Source organism: Misgurnus anguillicaudatus, chromosome 25, assembly GCF_027580225.2.
Source record: "Misgurnus anguillicaudatus chromosome 25, ASM2758022v2, whole genome shotgun sequence".
Classification (NCBI taxonomy): domain Eukaryota; kingdom Metazoa; phylum Chordata; class Actinopteri; order Cypriniformes; family Cobitidae; genus Misgurnus; species Misgurnus anguillicaudatus.
The window spans coordinates 9,975,291-9,992,110 of record NC_073361.2 but is presented as its reverse complement, the minus strand read 5'-3'; the positions used below and the strand labels follow the sequence as shown (position 1 = coordinate 9,992,110).

The following is a 16,820-nucleotide window of genomic DNA, read 5'->3' as shown; positions in this document are numbered from 1 at the left end:
CATTTGGGATCTTTCGCAAACAGGGTTTAGTTTGATCCAGGACTAGGCCTTAGTTTTTTTTAGGACATTTTAAGTAGTTTTTACAAGCATGTGGTACACAAATACAATGGCACAGATATATGTTAAGGTATGTCGGTGCAAGATGTTTTTAAACTGAGCCATCTCAAACATGCATTTTAGTCTGGGGGTAGTGTTTTATTTTGATCTTAGGCAAAAGAGAGTGATCCTATGATTCTTTATTTAAAATTCTGTCAACATTTATTCACCCTCGTGTCATTCAAAATCTGTATACTCTCTCTGGATCACATAAGTTATTTTTAGAAATGTCTCGACAGTTTTGTCTTGGTTACCAATATCAGCTCAAATATCTTCTTTTGCGTTTTGGAGTAAATAATGACAGGGTTTTCATTTTTGGGTGAACTAACTTTTTAAGCTATCTATATATAGGGTTTTTCCTGCATAGAGATTTTGGAGGTAGCCGCCTCAACCAAATTTTATGCCGCCTCCGGCTCTTGACAGGTTTCTGTGTCATGTGTAAAAATGAACAATCCTAGCACTCAGTTGATTTTCATGTGTAAGTGCAGTTGCGGCCTTATGCCACTGTGGTGGCGCTGTTTCGTTGTTAGCACAGTAAGGCGCAAATTAAACAAGAAGAACTGCAATTATGAAGTGTCCTCCGGAGCTTTATTATTAGGTGCTACAGAACACTCACCTAAAGGATTATTAGGAACACCTTACTAATACTGTGTTTGACCCGCTTTCGCCTTCAGAACTGCTTTAATTCTATGTGGCATTGATTCAACAAGGTGCTGAAAGCATTCTTTAGAAATGTTGGCCTGTATTGATAGGATAGCATCTTGCAGTTGATGGAGATTTGTGGGATGCACATCCAGGACACGAAGCTCCGGTTCCACCACATCCCAAAGATGCTCTATTGGGTTGAGATCTGGTGATTGTGGGGGCCATTTTAGTACAGTGAACTCATTGTCATGTTCAAGAAACCAATTTGAAATTATTTGAGCTTTGTGACATGGTGCATTATCCTGCTGGAAATAGCCATCAGAGGATGGGTACATGGTGGTGATAAAGAGATGGACATGGTCAGAAACAATGCTCAGGTAGGCTGTGGCATTTAACTGATCCCCAATTGGCACTAAAGCCTAAAGTGTGCCAAGAAAACATCCCCCACACCATTACACCACCACCACCAGCCTGCACAGTGTTAACAAGGCATGATGGATCCATGTTCTCATTCTGTTTAAGCCAAATTCTGACTCTAACATCTGAAACTCTGACTCTACCAACAACATTTGAGACTCATCAGACCAGGCAACATTTTTCCAGTCTTCAACTGTCCAATTTTGGTGAGCTTGTGCAAATTGTAGCCTCTTTTCTATTTGTAGTGGAGATGAGTGGTATCCGGTGGGGTCTTCTGCTGTTGTAGCCCATCTGCCTCAAGGTTGTGCGTGTTGTGGCTTCACAAATGCTTTGCTGCATACCTCGGTTGTATCGAGTGGTTATTTCAGTCAAAGTTGCTCTTCTATCAGCTTGAATCAGTTGGCCCATTCTCCTCTGACCTCTAGCATCAACAAGACATTTTCACCCACAGGACTTCCGCATACTGATATGTTTTTCTCTTTTCACACCATTCTTTGTAAACCCTAGAAATGTTTGTGTGTGAAAATCCCAGTAACTGAGCAGATTGTGAAACACTCAGTCCGGCCCTTCTGGCACCAACAACCATGCCACGCTCAACATTGCTTAAATCGCTTTTTTCCCATTCTGACATATAGTTTGGAGTTCAGGAGATTGTCTAGCCCCGGACCACACCCCTAAATGCATTTAAACAACTGCCATGTGATTTGGTTGATTACATAATTGCATTAAAGGGACACTTCACACATTTGCATTAAGTTTTGTATCGTTAGTCATGTTTTTGAATGGTCGTGCAACATTTCCTCAGTTTCTGCTGAGACAGGAGAAATAAAGATATCAGTGTTGCACTTCCTTCTTTCAATGATGAAAAAATCATCATTTTGCATCATTGAAATCAGGAAGTCCAATATCTTTGTTGAGGGGGTGAGACTACAAACACCCTTTTCTCTGTCAAATAGGCACCAAATTCGAAATGAATTGTGACATTTCGACTACAAATATGACGCACTTTCAATAAAGATTAATTTTTTTCACGGGGGTGAAATGCTCTTTTAATGAGAAATTGGACAGGTGTTTCTTATAATCCTTTAGGTGAGTGTATGTTGCGTGTCAAATATTTGGTTGAGCCACGATACACACGTACATTATGTGTGCATCAGGATAGTACCACCTCCACCTCAATTTGAGCCAGGAACAATTTTATAGTTAGTTAGATAAAGCTTTCTATCTACATGTATTTGTACAATCCCAACCCCTGGGGTAACAATTTCAGCTGTTAAAACCCATTTGAAGTGCATTCTGGTCAAGAACTACCAATAGGTGGAGACCATTTTGGTCATCTTGCTCTATGTGCCGTTCAGAGTCATGTAAATCCCAGATGTAATCATGAAAAGCTATAACTTTGAATATCTTTGAACCTTTGGCAATCCATAGTCTTATTTTTTTCTTGAGGTGCTCATTGTAGCCGTCTGAGAACACGGTTTCCTAGTGAACTAATGAAAACCAATGCACCGTGACACCTGCAAAGTGCATATAGTCTTTCTGAAACACATGCGATCCGGCTCTTACCATTTTGTAAGCAGCATGCATCAGTCCGTAAATGGTCTGTGGGTATGCGGTCTGAAGCTAAGACTAGGGTTTCTGTAACCCCCCACACCATCACTATTTCAAGGGCATGACCTTGTCTGGTACACCGCTGGTGTAACTGAAGATGAGATGGGTAATCAAAGCAGTCCTGGGACCCTCCTGAGTACCAATGCCTATAAAGAATGAGACAGGAAATGGCCCTAAAACTCAGGGGTGGATTCCTGTTTTTGTATCTACTAGTTTTTCTGCTTGTTTGCTCACCCCTCCCATGAGGAACAGGGGAGGGTCCTGTTACTGCAGTTTACTGTAGCGAGGTGTAGCGTTGCAGATGTGTGTGTGAACGTGGTTTGAGAAGGCAAAACCTCATTCTTGACCTTAAACAAGCTGAATTTTCAAACAGCCTGTGCAAACACAAGAAGCTGGAGGTGCAGAGGTCAAATAAATGAATACAGGAAACTAGCAAAGCATTAAATATTGGCGTTTTGCTCCCGAAAATGCAAATGGAAAACAGCTTTCAGAAAAAAAGGCGGAAAAGAGCCGAGCAGACAGCTGGATGTAATCTTTCTCCCCTTCTCGTTTACTTCAGGGTCTGTTTATACATCTGACAATTTCAGTAGGAGGCAAAACGCTCACTTTAATTTACTCAAACTCGTTCATTTCTCGACGCCAAGCACCCTCCCCTCACGTCTGTCATCCGTTAATTTTTACAGTCTCTCTCTCTCCGATCCGCCTGTACGGCGCTCTGAGGATTTCATTAATGGCTTGTAATGCCTGACAGGGGCAGGGAAGACGGTTGATTGGAATCGCCCGCCGGCACCGTATCCGACACCCACCGCGAAGAGCTTCAGGATTTGTGCCGGAGGAGCCTGCGCACAGACCTCACGTTCCCACACTCGCAGGTTTATTCCTGGCTGCCGAGTGCCTTTGCCGTTTCCACAGTAACTCTGTGAATTGCGTGCGAGCGCATTATGTCGTGCATGGTGTTAAATTCTAAGTTTTACTGTAGAAGCAGGCACAGATTCTCACCTGTCTTTGCATGGCCCTCATTAACCTTTGCGTTGAGTTTTTATCTGCAGTGTAGATAGTACAGTCTAGTCACAAGCATCTGAATTCTTTAAGGGAACAGTGAACCGTGCCTGTTTATTCATTTTATGGTCAATGCCGCTGAATGGCTGCAACAGTTTTTCTGCAGTGGCTGCAGATGATCCACAGAAAAAGAGCCGTATGACACCTCTGTTGTGTGTGTGTGTGTGTGTGTGTGTGTGTGTGTGTGTGTGTGTGTGTGTGTGTGTGTGTGTGTGTGTGTGTGTGAGAAAGAGAAAGACTAGAAATCTGCAGTGTGACATCCCAACAATGGGGTGCATGCTGCAACCGCATCAATTAACATGAGGCTAGGCCTGCCGCATGCCCATTGGCTGAAATAGATGCCATTTACTTTTTCTCCCCGCCCTCACGGCTCCACGCCTACCTCTAGTGGAGAAACACAGCCAGTCACGCAGAAGGACGTGCCCACTAAGAGTAAAGCAAAGTCCTTTGTGTTGCGAGTTCATGCTGGTGTAGTTTTAGGCATTGCTGCCCCCTAGTGAATCATGTAAGAGGAGCTTTAGTACACAATACTGTACATATTGTTAACCGATTTACTGATCTTATCTTCAATTTCTTATGTTTTGAAAAAATTATATGGCAAAAATATTATCTGATTGGTATGTAAGTTTGTTCATTGTTGTTCATTATATCAATTCATTAGCTGATATGCAATTGGTTTGTGTTAAAAAAAAATGTATCCTATCTTAGCTTTCATGTGGATAGACCATCAAGCCACTTGTACATTAATTTCCAAAAAATATAAATAATGTGGATCTATTTGTTTATAGGAATAGTCAATTTTCTTAAAAAAATCCAGATAATTTACTCACCACTATGTCATCCAAAATGTTGATGTCTTTCTTTGTTCAGTCGAGAAGAAATTATGTTTTTTGAGGAAAACATTCCAGGATTTTTCCCATTTTAACTTTAATGGACCCCAACACGTAACAGTTTTAATGTAGTTTAAAATTGCAGTTTCAAAGGATTTAAACGATCCCAAACGAGGCATAAGGGTCTCATCTAGTTAAATGATTGTCATTTTTGACAAAAAAAAAAAAACATGCACCTTTAAACCACAACATCTCATCTTTCTCCGGTCGTGTGATGTGCCAGCGCGACCTCACGTAATTGCGTAGTGACGTAGGGAGGTCACGTGTTACATATATGAAACGCACATTTGCGGACCATTTTAAACAATAAACTAACACAAAGACATTAATTAGTATCATTCGACATACATCAACGTCTGAATGGTCCTCTTTCACCACACTTGTAAACACTGGGGCGTTTCGCATACATCATCCGTGACCTCTTGACGTGATGTTGTATTGCGTGAGGTCGCGCTGGCGCGTCACATGACCGGAGATATACGAGAAGTTGTGGTTTAAAAGTGCATATTTTTATTTTTATTGTCAAAAATGGCAATCGTTTCGCTAGATAAGACCCTTTTGCCTCGTTGGGATCGTTTAGAGTCTTTTAAAACTGAATTTTAAAAGATGTTAAGTGTTGAGTTAAGTGTTAAGTGTTGGGGTCCATAAAGTCCATTAAAATGAGAAAAGTCCTGAACATAATTTCTTCTTAACTGAACAAAGAAAGACATCAACATTTTGGATGACATGGTGGTGAGTTAAATATCTGGATTTTTTTGAGAGGAATGGACTAATCCTTTAAGAGGAGCTTTAGGCCGTGCACAATACTGTACATTGTTAACCGGTTTAGTAATAAATCTTCAATTTATTGTGTTTTAAAAAATTACATGGCAAAAATATTATATGGTGGGTATGTAAGCTTGTTCATTGTTGTTCATTATATCAATTCATTAGCTGATATGTTATTGTTTTGTGTTAAAATTTGTTATTCTATCTTAGCTTTCATGTGGATAGACCATCAAACCACTTGCACTTTAATTTCCAAAAACATAAACCGTGTGCATCTATTTGTTTAAGCCATAGACTAAAGTCTTGAATCTGCGCAGTAGCGATTTCAGGACCAGTCCTGCGCAGTAGTGAGCAGGAAGTAAAGCCGTGAAATCAAGGTCCCGCCCCTCTATCTTTAGCCGAAGCCGCATAATCACAGCTGTCAATCATGACTTGACACCACCGTTTTCTTTTTATAGCATTAAATAACTAACTAAATAAACTTATTTTAAAAACAAACACTTGAATTGACATTAGCGTGATAAAAACTACAGTAAATGACAGAAACCAGCTTTGGAAAAAAGATAATTGAAGTGTAATTAAATTGTCTAGTTGGCCTCAAGTCTCATTAAATAACAAAGGGGAGGTGGGGTTTCTGATCTATACTGGGACCAGTCACTGGGGGGCGATCGAGATGTTTTGGCTTCACTTTTCTGGGCTTGTGCAGTACGCTTGGTTTAAGCATTGTAACACGGACACTTCGGCTTAGGCATGGGTTGGTTACCGGTTTCAAGGTATAGAGGTTTTAAAGAGTTTTAAAGGTTTCAAAACCACAAAAATGTTACGTGATACCGTTTTCAAGGTATGAGCTGTGTTTACACAAAAATAAGTTAAATAATTAAGTCATGTAATTGATTTGATGTGTACATTTAATATTAATAATATTAATATATTTTAATTTCATAAAAAATAGAATTTAACTTATTTTTGCCTGGCATACATGATGTATGTTGCTTAAAAATAAAATGCATTGTGTCCATTTGAAAAGTTGTTTTTTGTATATGCAGACGTTTAAAAAAAAAATTTAGTATTGCAATGGCAATACTGTAAAACCAAAATCTCATACCGGCCCATGCCTACTTCAGCTCAACCAATGGCCTGAATTTTAGGTGGGGCTGTCTGTTTGTCCTACCAATGGAAGACTTTTGGACAAATATGGTCCGGAGAAACTATTTGTAATATGTTTTTGCAACCCTTATCATTGATTAATTTTTTATTTGTTTACATGTTTTATTATGATCTGTGCTTAAGAAGCAATAATGAAGCCACACCCCTAAACCCAACATCACTGGGACGGACCAGTGACGCTCGATTTAGGGGTGTGGCTTCATTATTGCTTTTTCAAATTAGCCAACTTGTGAAATACAAATTGTGATTTTGACTTGAGTTAGATTAGTGATGCTAGCCTAGTGGAATAAGATATTTTACAGTTAACCTTTTAAGGAGGTCATCTTGCACTCTCAGAAATAAACTGTTATACAAAAGTTGTCACTGGGACAGTACCCTTTAAAAAAGGTGCACCTTTGTATCCAAAAAGTGCATATTAGTACTTAGTAGATACATAGTTGATCCTATGGTACATATTAGGACCTTTTTAAAGGGTACTGTCCGAGTGACAGCTTTGTACCTTTATATTTGGACAGTGTGTTTTGCCCAAAATACTGATAATCTTGTCTAGCATGCCACTTCTGTGAAGTCTACAAGACCGTAGGGTGTCCTGTTTGTCGTTTAACACTTGGAAAGGGTGCAAATGAGCGCCACCTGTGTGTCCGCTCTTTGTCTCAAGACCACACTGGTGTGGACTTCACAGCAAAATGCCCTCAACAGTGTAGATGCTATTATGTTAGCAAACATGGACTCGGAGGAAGCGTGTAAGGGCAGCATCTGGGACCGTGAGGAATTATCCATTCATCATTGTTTGCCCACCTGTGTTCACTTTCGCCATTTATGTTTATTCTCAAACCTCATGATAAAACGAAACACGAACGAGGCTAACCTGTAGGTGCTCGGTACTAGGTATTATTCATCACGAAGCTGCGCATACATTGGGTCCATCTGGTAATATTTTGGTTTGTTTCTCGACCGTTTTGGACGGCTGGCCCAGATTCCCTCAGCTTTGACACGCAGGCAGATGTTGCGCTGTCTTTAAAATGCTGTGAAAACATCTGCCGCCTCACCAGCTGGGAGCACGAATATAAATGCCGCTTTTCTTCATAGGGAGCGTGTGTGAATAAACGTAGCCAGGTATCGACTTCTCGACATTGAATAATGAGAAGCAGACCACAGCCTCAAGACTTGCGGAATTGACTATCAGGCGAGCTTTGTGGCACAGAAGTACTCTAACTTATCTTTCCAGATGATTTTACGCTGTGTCTGACTTTCGAGGTCAAAATTCTTGGTGTAATATTGTTGATGGTGAGAGATGGTGTCTGTTCTGGGTGAATTTGCACAGGTGTCTCCCTGGAGTGTGATGTACCCAGAATGCCCTGCTGATGTCAGGCTTAAACGGAAAGAGCTGTGATGGCACAGCACAAACTGGTCCTGAGGAAAGTCAAGCTTTGGCAGAGGACATAGCGTTATACTGTCAAATCCACAGAATTGTTTATTCTTGTCTGTCAAGTAACGCGTCCGTTTTTTCCAATGTAAATCATTTCTAATGCAGAATTGGGATAATAAAACATTTAAAGAATGGAATTTTGGCTGCTAAAATTGCAAAGACATGCTTGTAAATACATTAAATACATTAACGTTTGATTTAAAGGGGACATCTGACTTTTTTCATGTTTAAGTGGTATAATTGGGTCCCAAGTGCTTCTATCAAGCTACAGCATGTGTAAAAGATCAACCCAGTAACTAAGTTTTGGTAAACCATTCTCTGCAAGCATGTGAAAAAATAGGTCCCTTGTGATGTCAGAAAGGGATAATACCAGAAAGAAATAAAGACATCGCCAAAAAATTCCATGTGCCATCAGTGGTACAATCAGAATAGCAATGAGAATACTTTTGTGTTCGCAAAGAAAGCAAAACTAATCACTATATTCAGAGAATTTTTTCTGGGCTTGAATAGTGCCGATTGAGTAACAGTCTAAGGGGTTGTGCACACCAAAACTTTTAAACACAGCTGAAAACGCCTGGAGGACCCCGAATGCCAGCTGTTTTTTCAGCTGAGTGCCAGCTTTAGCTGAGCACTTTGGTAGCTCTGATACTTCAGCTGTGAGCCGGTTAGTTGCTGTGGTAATGTCCCACCCCTCCTCCACTGTGATTGGATGGCCGAGTGTGAAGTGACATTGACGAGCTCTGCTTTTCACGCAAAGTTGAATATTTTTCAACTCTCGGCGCTCAGCGTGGAAAAACCGGCAAGCGTTGGTTTTCAGGACGGAAGAAACCCACTGCTGGCTTATTTGAAAAACATGTGCCGGCCGCGGGCGTATAAGCTTTGTTGTGCACAATCACACCAAACACATTTATGGCAGTTGCAGGTGCCTTTTTTGAATGATATTCTATGGGCAGTGAGTGTATGCGCATGTGCACCGAACGCCTTGCGGTTTTTGGCCGCCGGTCGCAGAACGCGTTTTTGAAGGAGCACTGAGAGCGGAAAAGCAGGCAACGTCATTCGCGTCTTTTCATTGTCCAATCGAATGAGGGGAGAGACGGGCTTTACGTTGTGGTGAGAGAAGTTTACAGTTGCTTTGAAGAACCGGACTCCACTCGCTCACTCTCTCCTGCGTGTTTGTGCACCTCTCACCCTCAAACAAGGTCAGAGCAAGCGTCCTCTTTTTAAAGTTTCTGCTAATATGACAGTTAACAGCAAAAGAGCGCTCGCGCTTCAATATTTGATTGACAAGACAGCTGACTCGGTGGTTGCCTAGCAATATAAAAAGCCGGGTTGCGCTGCTCTTTTTAAAAAAGGCAGTGCGTCGCGCCTTTCATTTCCAAGCATTTAAAATCCCAACTTGGAATAGTTTTACTTAAAATAAACAAGAAAATGTGTGTTATATGAACTTAAATATTTGAGTTCATCAACATTCTTTACTTAAAAATTTAACTACATAAAACACAGGTTTTCTTGTTAATTTTAAGTAAAACTATCAAAGTTGGGAATACTTAAAAAGTGTGATGCAAAAATGGTGCATATATATTTTAGAGTGCACGGGTCCTTGAAATCCTTGAATTTTTGTGAATCTAGGGGAAAAAATTCAAGGCCCTGGGAAGTTTTTGAAAATATACATACATAGATACAAGTCATTGAAAGTGCTTGAATCTATTTTATGCCAGAAGTTTTTTGGAAAAAACCCATATGTGTAGTTTAGGATAATATCATACAAATTCTAGACTTTTTAAGGACACGTGCTAAACTGTTCACTTTAAATGTTTATATCTTCTGTATGCGAATGTTGATTCATACCAAAATGCTTTTTAGTTGTGTTTGACACATGAAAACGTCTCGGGTTACGTATGTAACTATTGTTATCTGAGAAGGGAATGAGACGCTGTGTCTCCCTTGCCATACTTCCTGCATCCCTGTAATGCCGTCTTTGGCAATATTTCAGATAGCGATATTCTTCCTGGCTCCCGCGTCACACTGTCTTTGTCATTAAGCCTCAGCATTGGTTGGATTTGATATACACATTTAGATGCACTTACCCCTGGAGGCGTCCCCAAAGTGTCACCGCAGTGACGCAGCGTGAGTTCCCTCAAAAGGGAACTGTAACAATGTATCCTTGCTTTCACTTGAAATGTGTCCCCACATTTAGTCCTTGAATTTGAGGGTATTGGACCTGGAAAGTCCTTGAAAGGTCCTTGAAGTTAACTAAGGTGTGGGAACCTTGTCAGATGCATTTCTCAGCAATGCATACAGCTTATGAACAGTCAGCCCTTTAATAGGGTAACTAAGCATGTCTTGGCTTACTTCACTGTAAAGTTGCATGTGCAATACAATATGAAAAACTTTTTCTACACAACACTGCTACTTTTGCTGCAATTTTTGTTACTAGAGCAAAAGTAAGTCATGCTACAAAATGTAGTTAAGTTCGTTGTGTTGCTACAAAATAGCAAAATAATAAAAACTCTAGCTTGTGATCTTTTTTTACACCAACAGTTTAACATATCAGTCTGACCTTATTTCCACTAAACACTCGATTTAATTCAAACCAGCTGGCCACTTGACTCCTCAGGTTGGCACCTGGACCATAATGCACCTTGCTCCCTCACCATCCCATCAGTCATCTGGCCGCGTTCCCTCGGGATGCTGTGCATGGTTGCGTCAGTGCCCTGCGTATCTCTTGTTAAAGAGAGGTTATGGACAGGAGACGCAGCGAGAGCAGCTGAACTTGACAGATGGTTGGTGTCACGCAAATGCAGTGCGTATTTACACAGGGCCGCCTGTGCTCCAAAATGGATCTCTTTGCTGAACCATCACTTTGAAAAATGAACACGGGCACCGTCTTCGCCAACCTTGCATCTTTTCTGCTTCCGCTCCCCCGTCGGCCCGGCAAATTGCTGCACTTTCGGTGTCTTCATAACGGATGGCTCTCTTGACTCTTTTTGAGATGTCTTTAATAGAGCAGATACGCGTGGTGTTTAGGCGAAAATCAGTCAGAAAACTAAATCGAGATATGGCCTGTTGTGTTTCTAGCGCAGATGTGGCCACAGCGGTGCTGGTGTGAAGAGCGCTGACTGCAGTTCAGATGTGATTAAAGAAAACAGATTATGCTTCCAGTGAGAAGTCAAAAAACGAGTTTTGTTATTCTAGCCAGAAGTGGGAGAGATTTATAAAGATGACTTCTAGCTGTCGAAAAATGCTCCCAAGCTGTCACTGGGGCAGTACCCTTTAAAAACGTGCATGTACCATTTAGGTACAGATATGTATACATTTGGGGCCAATATGTACCTGTCATGTATAACATGAACTCTTTAGATGCAAAGCTGTACTTTTTAAAAAAAGGGTACCGACCCAGTAAACAGCTAGGGACCATTTTTCTAACAGTGTACAGCATTTGCGTCGTAAAACATCTTTATTTTTAAGAGTCTTCCTGAACAAAATCACTTGGTAGGTCTATTAAAAAAATTATTAGAAAGGATTTTAATAATAAAATTAGTAATGGTTACAGATCTGATGGTTTTCCATTGTAGCTGAGGTTCAGATACAAATCTTAAAAATCTTTATCAAGACGGGACAGACTGAATGACCCCCATCCATTATCTGCATGCACCATCCTCATGGTGTTTCTGTGAAACTCCAACTGTAATTTGGTCCGGTTTAGTTATTTATCAGGAAAAAAAACTAATATATTGAAAGCCAAGATGAGAAGCTCTTATACATTTTGTAACCATATATAGATTTAAAAGATTTTTTTAAAATCCCATAGACACTAATGGAACAAGTTAGGTAACTTTTGAGTTTGGCAATAAGCAACCATCAGGACATGTTGACAACTTGAAATATACAATTTTACATGTTGTTATGCAATGTAAAAAGTTGCATTTTACTTAAAATAGCACTTTAGGTTAAATATTTAAGTTTAATAAACCACAATGTTTTAAGTGTTACCAACTGAAGTAATTTGGAAAGTTTCAAAAAGTTAGATTTGAAAGTTGGATCAACTTTAAAAATTACTTAAATTGGTAACACCCCAAAAAATAAGTTTTCTTTTACTTAAAATGACACTTGGGGTGAAAAATTTAAGTTTAATAAATCTTATTTTTTTTATGTGTTACCAATTGTTTGAAAAAAGTTGGATGTGAAAAGTTGAATCAGCTTAAAAAAAAAACTTAAATTGTTAACACCCCAAAAAATAAGTTTTCTTTTCACTTTAGGTAAAAAATATAAGTTTAATCAATCTAAATTTTTTAAGTGGATGTGAAAAGTAAAAACAGCATAAAAAATTACTTAAATTGGTAACACCCCAAAAAATATGTTTTCTTTTACTTAAAATGTCACCTTATGTGAAAAATAAAGTTGAATAAACCTCAATTTTTAAGTGTTACCAATTGTTTGAAAAAAGTTGGATGTGAAAAGTTGAATCAGCTTAAAATATTATTTAAATCGGTAACACCCCAAAAAATAAGTTTTCTTTTCACTTTAGGTGAAAATTTTAAGTTTAATAAATCTCAATTTTTTAAGTGGATGTGAAAAGTTGAATCAGCTTAAAAAATTACTTAAATTGGTTACACCCCAAAAAATACATTTTCTTTTACTTAAAATGTCACTTTAGGTGAAAAATTAAAGTTTAATAAATCTCAATTTTTTAAGTGGATGTGAAAAGTTAAATCAGCTTAAAATATTATTTAAATCGGTAACACCCCAAAAAATAAGTTTTCTTTTACTTAAAATGTCACTTTAGGTGAAACATTTAAGTTTAATAAATCTAAAAAAAATTTAAGTGTTACCAATTGTTTAAAAAAAGTTGTATGTGAAAAGTTGAATCAGCTTAAAAAATTACTTGAAATTTTTTAGTGTTACCAGTTGAAGTAATTTGGAAAGTTTGAAACAAGTTGGATTTAAGATGTTGGATCAGCCTAAAAAATTACTTAAATTGGTTACACCCTCAAAAAACATTTTTTTTTACTTAAAATGTCACCTTAGGTGAAAAATAAAGTTGAATAAACCTCAATTTTTAAGTGTTACCAGACTGTAAAAATACTTTGCTGCCTTAAAATTTTTTGTTGAATCAACTCGGATTTACAAGTCATTTCAACTTACTATTATTTATCTTGACTAGAGATGAGTTGATATAACTACAGGTGAGTTGTTATAAATTATAAAATTAAGTTGACTTTTCTCAACTATATTTTATAAGTTTTGACAACTCATCTCTGTTGACATGACTTGTAAATCTGAGTTGATTCAACAAAAAATTTCAAGGCAGCAAAGTATTTTTTACAGTGCAATTGAATTAATTTTGAAAGTTTTTTCAGTATATTTCATATATCTTATGTTTGGTATTTGCAATGCATTTGTTTGCTTTGGCTATCGAAAAACTCTTTGTTGACCTCTAGTTTTATTTGCATAACCAGCATTGGACAATAATAGATGAGATAAAAACTGCTGCACTTTACCATATGTGACCCTGGGCCAGAAAGTCATAAGTAGTAGCGCAGGTATATTTCTAGCATAGCCAACAATACATTTTATGGGTCAAAATGATCGATTTTTATGCCAAAAATCATTATAATATCAAGTAAAGATCATGTTCCATCAAGATATTTTGTCAATTTTCTGCCATACCTATATCAAAAATGCATTTATCATTTGTAATATGTGTTGCTAAGGACTTTATTAAGACAACCTTAAAGGTGATTTTCTCAATATTTCAATTTTTTTAAACCCTCAGATTCCAAATTTTTAAATAGTTGTATCCCGGCCAAATATTGTCCTACAAACCATACATCAGTAGAACGCTTACTTATTCTTTGATGTACGCATCTCAATTTCCAGAAAATGACCCTTATGACTTGTTTCGTGGTCCAGGGTCACACATTGTAAACAAACAGTGTCCCAACCCTCTGTGGCCACAACATGATCCAATTATGTTAAACTCACAATTTTCTGAGTCTGAATAAATACAGGCGGATCATTTTGTTCTTTCGTGCTGTTTTTATTGTGGATGTTTGGGACATTTTCGACTACGCTGTGTGTCCTTGCACATCACTCTTGCTAGAGTATTGATTTGGCCTGTATCGGCCTCAGTCGGGGCTTGAACTCTGTTGAACGTGTACAAATAAAGATTACAAATTATCCTTTGGACTTCAGAGCATTTTACTACCAAAACTGATCTAACATTACAGTGCGTGCACATCTGCCATTCAACAGCTGTGTTTATTGTGTAATTCAAACTGTGCCATGAGATCCCATCATTAGCTTTCAGGCAAGTTTTTTTTTATATTTTCAGTTTAATTTAATGTAAAGGTAACCTTAAAAGAGGTACTTCATAGAAAAACCACTATGGGATCACATAATAAAGTTAAATGTTCATTGTGGAACTTTTAGAAGGATCTCTTGACAGAAATGCAATTTACTATACACAACTATATTATCAGTGGTGTATAAAGACCTTTATATAATGAACTGTATTGTTTTTATTACCTATTAGTATGAGCCGTCATGTTTCTACAGTAGCCCTTAACGGACAAACTACTCTAAAGAGTGCATTTTGTCACTACATTGTCTCAGATGATGACGTGTTTGTCCTGTGATGCCTACCGTAGCTTCACTATGCATCTCGAAAGGGAGGAGTGAGCTGTGGACTGAGCCGTTAGTTGCAATTCACAATCTCACCTCTAGATGCCGCTAAAATGTACATGGTGCACCTTTAATGTATTACTGTTGACTGCTCATTTAACATGATTTTTGTATGTCGCAGGTGTCCATAGGGAAGATGTACGAGATCCAGAAGACCGTCGTTGAACACGGAGAAAAGAAGACGATTTGATATAAATGAAGGTTCATGTTCAAGAGTCATGAGTCATGTTTTTTTCTCTATAAAGAACTGTATCCGGATGGAAGTTGATTATTATAATGGTGTAATTGACAGGCGTCATTACTTCAGCATCATTTACACATCATAAGATGCAGTGTGCCATTATATAACTCACAGTAGGCAAAAACTGTACATATGTATTATTTTTCTTGCTTTGTATTGGTAGAGTTACAATAAATGTCGATTTTTGTTATACCATCAAAGGTTTTTTTACTGTGTTCCTATTGCTCAATTGGTAGAGGACAGCGCAAGAGCAAGTCCAAGATCAAGGGTTTGATTCTTAATGCACAAACTAATAAAAATATACTTTGAATGCACTGTTCAGTAAGTTGCTTTGAATTAAAGTGGCTGTCGAATGCATAAACATAATGAATATGCAAGTCTCTATATTTTGTATTGATCATATACAAAATCACGCATCACAAGGGTTAATGTGTACGACAAAGGTAAGTGCTTAAAAATGGCTTTATTCTGTTGGTTTTAGGTCAGTAATGGCTCCACAGATATAGGTTGATGGGTATAAAGATCATATTACCCAACTTCTGAAGAGATTGTGGATAAGAAAAGCAAACAGATTTGTTAAAGCTCGGTTGTTTATAGCCCGTCATGTGGCCCAGATCTAAGTGCATCATAGAGACCTAGAGATCTGAATAAAATTATGCATGCACATTTACATTTATTCATGAGGCAAACACTAGTGACAGAGGCTACTTGCATTAATCATTATGGTGTTAATGAGAATTACTGTACAGTAAGACTCTTTATTGAATATTTAATTTGGGGTTATTTTTGCTCAAAGTATGTGACAGTTAATAGAGTAGCATTAAAGAAAAATGGCTAATGAAGTTTAAATGAGCATAAAGACATTTTCTTAGCCTTTATGGTCATCTTAATATAAGTGTATTTAAATAGATAAACCACACTGCAAAAAAATGATTTTCAAGAAAAATATTTCTTATAAAATTTCTTAAATTAAGAGGCTTTTATAACAAATTTAAGTGATTTTGTGCATAAAACAAGCAAACAAATCTGCAACATTTTTCTTAAACACTAAATTCAAGAAAAATTTGCTTACCCCATTTCAGATTTTTTTTTGCTTGTTTTATGCACAAAATCACTTAAATTTAATATTTTTGGTCTAAAAACTAGACTTATTTTCTTGGGTCGTTTTGCTCATCAAGAAAAAGCATCTTAATTCTATAATTTTTAGATATTTTTACTGAAAACAAGACAAAAATACTAAAAAAATTTTTCCTGAAAAACCTTTTTTCAGTAAAAATATCTAAAAGTTCTTAAATTAAGATGCTTAAATATCAAATTTAATTGATTTTGTGCATAAAACAAGCAAATAAATCTGCCAATGGGGTAAGCAAAAAATCTTGAACATTTTTCTTAAACACTAAATTCAAGAACAAATCAAGAAATATTTGCTTACCCCATTGGCAGATTTTTTTTTCCTATAATTTTCTAGAAAATTCTATAGTTTTTAGATATTTTTACTGAAAACAAGACAAAAATACTAAGAATTTTTTTCTTGAAAAACCTTTTTTCAATAAAAATATCTAAAAGTTCTTAAATTAAGATGCTTAAATATCAAATTTAATTGATTTTGTGCATAAAACAAGCAAATAAATCTGCCAATGGGGTAAGCAAAAAATCTTGAAAATTTTTCCCTAAACACTAAATTCAAGAACAATTCAAGAAATATTTGCTTACCCCATTGGCAGATTTTTTTTCCTATAATTTTCTAGAAAATTCTATAATTTTTAGATATTTTTACTGACAAACAAGAAAAAAACACTAAGATTTTTTTTCT

General features: G+C 37.3%; 1 protein-coding gene across 2 annotated transcripts in view; it reads left to right on the top strand.

Annotated features, from left to right (window-relative positions):
• The window catches only part of lyrm4 (LYR motif containing 4), an 85,828-nt gene extending 70,621 nt beyond the window's left edge, over positions 1 to 15,207 (top strand). For both annotated transcript variants that reach the window (XM_073863741.1, XM_073863742.1), the window contains one exon: positions 14,888 to 15,207. Coding sequence is in view for 1 of the 2 variants with exons in the window: in XM_073863742.1 (XP_073719843.1) it covers positions 14,888 to 14,956 (69 nt within the window). In the remaining variant the exon portion in view is untranslated. The remainder of the gene's footprint in view (positions 1 to 14,887) is intronic.
• Positions 15,208 to 16,820: the final 1,613 nt, after the last annotated feature.